General features: G+C 47.7%; 1 protein-coding gene across 1 annotated transcript in view; it reads left to right on the top strand.

Moving 5' to 3' along the window:
- Nucleotides 1-1902: 1902 nt before the first annotated feature.
- THADA (THADA armadillo repeat containing) overlaps nucleotides 1903-7893 on the top strand; it is a 67417-nt gene continuing 61426 nt past the window's right edge. Inside the window, exons 1-4 of the mRNA XM_060186945.1 lie at nucleotides 1903-2178; nucleotides 4037-4123; nucleotides 4394-4488; nucleotides 6451-6581. Coding sequence (XP_060042928.1) covers nucleotides 4051-4123; nucleotides 4394-4488; nucleotides 6451-6581 — 299 coding nt within the window. The 5' untranslated portion in view covers nucleotides 1903-2178; nucleotides 4037-4050. The remainder of the gene's footprint in view (nucleotides 2179-4036; nucleotides 4124-4393; nucleotides 4489-6450; nucleotides 6582-7893) is intronic.

The raw sequence follows: 7893 nt of genomic DNA, 5'->3' as shown, positions 1-7893 counted from the left end.
GGTGGGTGGGTGGAGAGAATACAGGTCCAAGAAGGATTCAGAGGACCTAGTGGGGGTTGTATTGTTATATGGGAAACTGGGGAATGTTATGCAAACTATTGTATTTACTGTTGAATGTAAAACATTAATTCCCCAATAAAGAAATAATAATAATAATAAAGATGCTGTTGGAGACTAGGGAGATAGTATGCAGACTTACATGCCCCAAACACCAAAGGTCTTACGTTTAACCCCTAGCAGCACCAGAAGCTGGAGTTTAGCAGTGATCTGGTTAGAAATAAAAATGCTAGGGGAAGTCTGACAGTAGCACAGCGTTTAAGTGCACGTGGTGCAAAGCGCAAGGACCAGCAGAAGGATCCAGGTTCGAGCCCAGCTCCCCACCTGCAGGGGAGTCGCTTCACAAGCAGTGAAGCAGGTCTGCAGGTGTCTATCTTTCTCTCCCCCTCTCTGTCTTCCCCTCCTCTCTCCATTTCTCTCTGTCCTATCTAACAACATCAATAACATAACAACAATAAAAGACAACAAAGGCAACAAAAGGAAAAATAAATAAATATAAAATTTTTTAAAAAAGAAATAAAAATGCTGTGGGAAAAACACATATACACGTATGTCTGCTGCTTTTGAGAGCACATCCTGTGTCTCCAGCCTGCTACGCACACAGCACTGGCAAAGGGTGTGCACAGGTGATACATGAACCTTTGGATAGGAACAGTTCATTTTTCCACAGAAGACAGAAATAAAAGACAGGCATGATTTCATACACAATCTTAAAATCAAAAGAGGGACACTGGTGACACACGTGTGTGGCATGAAGCAGCAAAGGAGTGTAAATCCAGAGTGAGCGCTGTAACAGAAGGCTAGTGTACAGGAACTTATGAGAAATCTTCCAAGAGTCTCCAGCTCCAGGAGCAACATCTACCTCAATGAAATACAATGTAAATGAAAGCCAAGGGGCAGGATGCTGGATCCTGTGGCTTCCTGTCCTCTGTGAGGGAGAGCAGAAGCAGGATGACTTCCATTCTGGGCAGCAGAGAAAGAAGGGCATGATGACAGCTGGACTCCAGTTCCCAGAGGGTGGGGTAAAGGAACAGATTAGAAAGTAAATGCCTTTACTGTTGAATGTAAAGCATTACTTCCCCAATAAAGAAATTTAAAAAAGTAAATGCCTGCTCTAGCCACCTCTTTGTACATATAACACTGAGACCTGAAAACACTTGAAAATGCCAAAAGATTAAAGTTGCGAAGAACTTCTACTTGTTGCAGAATTCCTTCTGATAGGCTCTCCTCATTGCACAGCCTGGCCAATCAGGTTCCTGCAGGAGAACCCAGTAGAGGAAAGTTTTTTTTTTTTTTTTTTCAGAACTTGAAGGTTGTTCCCCAAATTCTGACTGTATTGTTTAAAAAAAATTCACCTAGAATCTAGATTTGACTTCAGTTGACGGTACGAGACTCAGTCACAGTTGGGGAGACTTCCCGAGCCTGGCCTGGCGCACCATCTTCACCACAACAGGCTCCCCTGTGCTGCTCACTTCGACCGTAGAGCAAACAGCAGGGAAAGCCGAGGTGAAGGCAGGCCGAGGTTTAAAAAAAAAAAAAATACTATGGCACCGCAGAGCTAAGAGCAGCTGGAAAGGATGGGCGAAAGTCGGGGCGCGAGGCCGAGCGTAACGCTGCCCGTTCGCCCGTGCCTGCAGACCCTGCCCTTCGGGCCAGTTCCCGGCAGCGGAGCCTGGGCGCCGACCAGTAGCGAGAGACGCCCAGACCCCACGGGTGCAGCGGCGCGCACATTGAACATCATCAGTCACCGCCCACCAGCCCGCGACGCCAGCCTGTCCCAGTCGCCGATTGGTCGAACGCGCTCTCTATTTTTCTCGCGAGCATTGCCGCTTGGGGCCGTGTCGCCTCGCGCCGACAGGGGTCTTCAGATCCGCGCCCAGCTGGTCCGCAGGCCCGTCCCCTTCCCGCCGACTGGCCTGCTCGTACTGTCTGCACGGCCGCTGCGTAGACGCCTAGCGGGAGGCCCGGCCCGCATCCTGCCCGGGGCCCAGAGCGCAACGGAGCAAGACCCGCCTTACAGCCGCCAGGGGAGCCCAGCGCTATCGCGATAGCTCCCGAGACACTTCCGGGCCGCGTCTCCACGGAAACGCCACTGGGCTCTCACCCGGGTCCGAACACGTGGTGAGATGTGGTAATGGGAGGTCTCCTCAAAGGGGGACCCCAGTGTCTCGCGACTTTTCGTCAGGTGGCAGGGGGCAGTGTCTGAGGATCTTGTCACCAGGGGGCAGGCGACAGTATCTGAAGGTCTTGTCACTAGGGGACAGGGACCGTGTCTGAGCAGCTTATGGCCTGGGGACTCCGAGCTCCCTTGTCTGACTGTCCTGTCAGGACCCAGAGCACTTGTCCCCGGAGTCCCTGTTCCTTGTGGCTCAGGACAGCTGCCCTGGCTTTGTGTGCTGGGTCCTGGGTCAAAACCCGGCCCCCCGTTGTCCCTGGGTCCCTAGGGTGACTGTCCACTTAGCTGCTTCCTGCCCCCTTAACTCTGCACCATGGTCCCCAGCCTGACTGTCCCCTCGGGCTTCCCGCCTCCTTCCTCATCTCCTTCTCCCTGCTTTTTGGGCGGCTCACAGGGCAGCTTGTCCCTACGTATGGGGTGACCCGCTGCTAAGCCCCTGTTTTCATCTGGTGTCTGCCGCTCCTCCCCTGCATCTGCCCTGAGACTGCACTGTCTCATGAGACAGGCAGTGAAGCTGGGCCGTAGAGCAAGGGCAGCTGTGCCCTCTGTCTGCATGGTAACTGGGACCAGGACCGGGCGGACAGAATGGTCATGGACACTTCTCGTGGCTGGTGACACTGGAGGAGAGACCTGCACCTGCGTGGTGCATGGGACGCGTTCCAACAGCAGGCTGCCCGGAGGAGCATCTGCCACAGCAGGGAGGGTGGGCTGGAAGGACAGTGGGGCAGGGCGAGACTCCAGGACCTGGGGTCAGGCGTCCAGTTCACACTCCTGTGAGAGCAGTGGGGAGTACTGCAGAATGGGGACTTGCACAGAGTCTGCTCACAGTGTGGAAAGGGGGCTTGAATCTGGGGCATTCCCCCTATTGCCAGAGTGATGCTCTGGTTCTCTCTCACACATGTGCATGCAAAGTATGACAGCTTTCCCCCTTTTTGAAGCAGAGATCCTTGGGTCAGTGGTTCTCAGTCTGGGATAACTGCACCCAGGGGACATTAGACAATGTTTGGAGACACTTTGTAATTTTTTAAAAATTTTATTTATTTTAAATATTTATTAATTCCCTTTTGTTGCCCTTGTTTTATTGTTGTTGTTACTGATGTCATCATTGTTGGATAGGACAGCGAGAAATGGAGAGAGAAGGGGAAGACAGGGGGAGAGTAAGATAGACACCTGCAGACCTGCTTCACCGCCTGTGAAGCGACTCCCCTGCAGGTGGGGAGCTGGGGGCTTGAACTGGGATCCTTATACCGGTCCTTGCGCTTTGTGCCACCTGCACCTAACCCGATGCTCTACTGCCCGACTCCATATTTATTTATTTTTTAAAGATAGAGACAAAGAGGTAGAGAGAGTGAAAGAAACCGCAGCACTGGAGCTTCCTTTATTGTGGTGGGGGCTGGGTTCAAACCTAGGTTGAGCACAAGGCAAGGCAGCACACTATTCAAGTGAGCTGTTTTAGGCCCTAAAATCATGCATGTATATATGGATACATGAAGGAGAGCATTAGAGCATCACTCTGGCAACAAGTGACAGCTGAGACCAAACTCACTCATTGCACTACCTCCTAGACACATTTTTGATTGTCAGAACTGTGTGTGTGTGTGTGTGTGCGTGTGTGTGTGTGTGTGTGTGTGTGTGTGTGTGGTTGGCGTCCCATGGCTCGAGGCCAGAGGTAGGTTGACTGTCCTGTTTAACATCCTACATTTGACCCTGACTGCTCCCCACACCAGAGAATGACTTGACCCAACATATAAGAGCTGAGGCTATGAAGCTAGCAGTAGATAATGCCTTCAACTCTTCCTGCAGCGACAAGTGGGAAAATGGGAGTCAAGAAGAAGGGGGCACAGGTCACTGCTCTGACCATTTGTCACCGGGACCTGGAGACACTAAGCTGTGAGTGACATCTGCCTTCATTCGTGGGTCTCTTGCCTGTTTCTGGACTCACCTCTCATAATGTTCAGACTCTTACTACTTAATTTTCCACCTTCTTTACATTCTGTTTTACCTGTAATGTGGTTTTTCTTAAAATCTATAAGTTGTATACTGCATGGATTTTTTTTTTTTGTATAAACATTTCGATTTCGTAGAATATATAGCAGAGGTACACTGGCATTTTGGCCTCCATACATACGTCACTTGTGGTGCTGTATTTGTGTTCTGCAGCTCTGGCCGACGTGGAGGGGAGAAACCTAGCATCTCTGCTCTTACACTGCGCACAGCTCTCTGATGGGGTGTTGCAGATCCGACAGATCAAAGAGGTGAGGCCAGCTGCTTTCATGGATGCTTCCTAAGGTCCTGCTCATGTGGCTTTTATACAAACTGACACAGTCTTTGGGTTCCAGCTGTTTATCATCACTGTGGCATTTTTAAAAAGTTATTTACTAATGAGAAAGAGAGAGTGAGAGTGAACCAGAGCACCATTCTGGTACATGTGATACGGTGTCAGGGATGGAACTCATGCTTACGTGTCAGGCTTGGGAGTCCAACATGTTATCCTTTGTTTCACCTCGGCTGCCATCATTGAAACATTAAACAATGCTTCCCCCCACCCCTAGTTCCTTGGATAATATTTTCCTTTTAAGATTTTATTTATTTATTTGTCTTAAACTTTATTTAATTTGAGGGGACAGAGAAATTGACAGGGAAGGGAATAGAAAGGGAGAAAGAAAGATGCCTGTAGCACTGTTTCACCACTTATGAAGCTTTCCCCTGCAGGTGGGGACGGGGGATTGAATCTGGATCTTTGCACACTGTAATGTGTGTGCCCAACCAGGTGGGCTGCTGCCCAGCTCTCTTACTTATGTGTTTTTAGATAGAGACAAGAAGAAATTGAGAGGGAAGAGATGAGGGAGAGGGAGAGACAGAGAAACACTTGCAGCACTGTTTCACCACTCTTGAAGCTTTCCCCCCTCGCAGGTGGGGAGCCGGGGCTTGAACTTGGGCCCTTGCATGTAGTAACTGTGTGCTTAACTTTCTTGAGGAAATGTTGATTTATAGGATTGATTATTACTGTTACAGTGGTACATTTGCACATCTCAAGACAGGTGTCAGCATACCTCACCCTCCATGAAACCACCATCCTCCCCCTCACAGGACATTGGGTCCCCAAACCCTCTTTAGCAGCCCTCTGGCTTCACTTGGAGTCCCTGAATTAATTTGAATTTTAAAACCTTTTATCAGGAATTTGGAAGAGCTAGTTACAAATAGAAATAATGTCACTTTTATATAGAGAGAGTAAGAGAGGAGGAGGAGGGACATCTGTAGTACTGCTTCACTGCTCATGAGGCTTTCCTCCTGCAGGTGGGAGCTAGGGTCTTGAACCTGGGTCCTTGCACATGATAATCTGTGTGCTTTACCAGGTGTGCTACTGCCTGACCCCCATCACTGCCTTTAACTATACCTAAGTACTAATATTTATCATTTAATCTTGTACAAGACTTGGAAGAAAATTAAACGTATTAATAATTTTTAATAGCAACACAAAATTCTATATTCTTTTTCTTTTTTCCTCACTGCCAGGCTATCACTGGTGCTTTGTGCTTGCAAAAGAAATTACTTCTTCCAGTGATTTTTAAAATGTAATTTAATTTTTTTTCTTTGATAGAAACAGAGAAATTGAGATGAGAAGGGCAATTGAGAGGGAGAGAGACAGCTGCAGACCTGTTTTATTATTTGTGAAGTGTCCCCCTGTAGGTGGGGAGTGGGGACTTGAACCTGGGTCCTTGTGCATGGTAATGTGTGCACTGTACCAGTTGTGCCCCTCCCCAGCTCTGTATCTTAAATTCTTACAACTCTAGGATTCCTGGTAAACGTGTATTTGAGTGAAAGTGGGAGTGAGGGCATGGTCTACATGAGTAGACTCTGAAATAGGTGTCTGAATCCATGTATTTAACACTATGGTGTGGAAATCATCTATTATCGAAGCTTGAAAGAGTATGAGAGGGGTCAGGTGATGGTGCACCTAGTTAAGTACACGGTGCTCAGTGGCCCAGGTTCAAGCCCCTGGTCACCACCTGCAGGGGAAAGCTTTATAAGTGGTGAAGCATTGCTGCAGATGTTTCTTTGTGTCTCTCCCTCTCTGTCTCCCTTTCCCCCTCAGTCTCTCTCTGCCTCTACCCAATAATAAATACAATAAAGTAAATTTATGTAAAAAAGAGTAAGTATTAGAAAAATGCTATTTTTCCATACTTGGTATTAGAAAAAACTACTTTGAATTTTAGATTGTTCCTTTACTAGAGAAGACAAAGAAAAATGGCGTGTGTGACCCCACAATTCCAAGTTGCCTGGATGTGTTAGCTGGCATTTATCTTTCTTTGAATCAGAAGAACCCCCTGAAGAAAGTCTTGGCAAGGTGAGGAAAGAAAAGAAGGAGATCTGGCATTGTTTGTCCTCCCTTTGACCAAAAGTAACTAATTCTCAAAGCTCATTCCCTGGAAAAATTGAACAGAAGTATATAACCAAAAATTTCACTTATACAGTTTCTTGTTTTATTTATTTTGTTTATTTTGCAAGTCCCTGTGAGTCAGAGGCCTTGTTAAGCAGGCTGAGTTCAGTGAGGGTGGGAGGATAAGGAGTCTGAGAATACTGTGCACTCAGTGACAGGGCCTTGTCAGTCACCGTGAGACTTTGGGTACAATGGCAGTGACTACAGGGGCCTTGGTGGGTAGTCACTTGGTGTGATATAATGTCAGAACTGTCTGCTTTGTTGAGGGTGACTTGCTGGTGGGAGGAAGTTTATGCAGTGGGTCCCATTGATGGTGGGGGAGATCCTCGTTTCCTGGATCAATTTATTTACTGTGACCTAGATGTGATAGAGCTTGGTATATTTTTAAAAAATTTTATTTATTTATTCCCTTTTGTTGCCCTTGTTTTATTGTTGTAGTTATTATTATTGTTGTTATTGATGTCATCATTGTTGGATAGGACAGAGGAGGAGAAGACAGAGAAGGGGAGAGAAAGAGAGACACCTGCAGACTTGCTTCACGGCCTGTGAAGTGACTCCCCTGCAGATGGGGAGCTGGGGGCTTGAACTGGGATCCTTACGCCAGTCCTTGCGCTTTGTGCCACCTGCACTTAACCCACTACCTCCTGACTTCTGGCATTCTTTTTTTTTTTTAATCTTTATTTATTAGATAGAGACGGCCAGAAATAGAGAGAAAGGGGGAGATTGAGAGAGAGAGAGGAGAGAGAGAGAGAGAGACACCTGTAGCACTGTTTCACTGCTAGTCAAGCCTTTCCCCTGTGGGTGGGAACTGGGGGCTTGAACACCAGACTTGTGCATTGTAACATGTGCACTTAACCAGGTGTGCTACCACCCGGCCCCTTATTTCCTTTTTTTTTTTTTAATTGTTGTTGCCTGTTACTATTATTATTGTTGATGTTGTTATTGTTGGATAGGACAGAGAGAAATGGAGAGAGGAGGGGAAGATGGGGGAGAGAAAGATAGACACCTGCAAACCTGCTTCACTGCCTGTGAAGCGACCCCACTGCAGGTGGGGAGTCAGGGGCTCGAACTGGGATCCTTATGCTGGTCCTTGCACTTTGTGCCGTGTGCACTTAACCCACTGTGCTACCTGCTTTTTTTAAAAACTAGTAGAACACTGATCAGCTCTGGTGGTACGGGGGATTGAAGCTGGGACTTTGGAGTCTCATGCTTGCGTTTT

This window comes from Erinaceus europaeus, chromosome 3 (assembly GCF_950295315.1).
Source record: "Erinaceus europaeus chromosome 3, mEriEur2.1, whole genome shotgun sequence".
Taxonomy (NCBI): Eukaryota; Metazoa; Chordata; class Mammalia; order Eulipotyphla; family Erinaceidae; genus Erinaceus; species Erinaceus europaeus.
The sequence above is the reverse complement of the archived record's forward strand: the minus strand, read 5'-3'. Positions and strand labels throughout refer to the sequence as shown.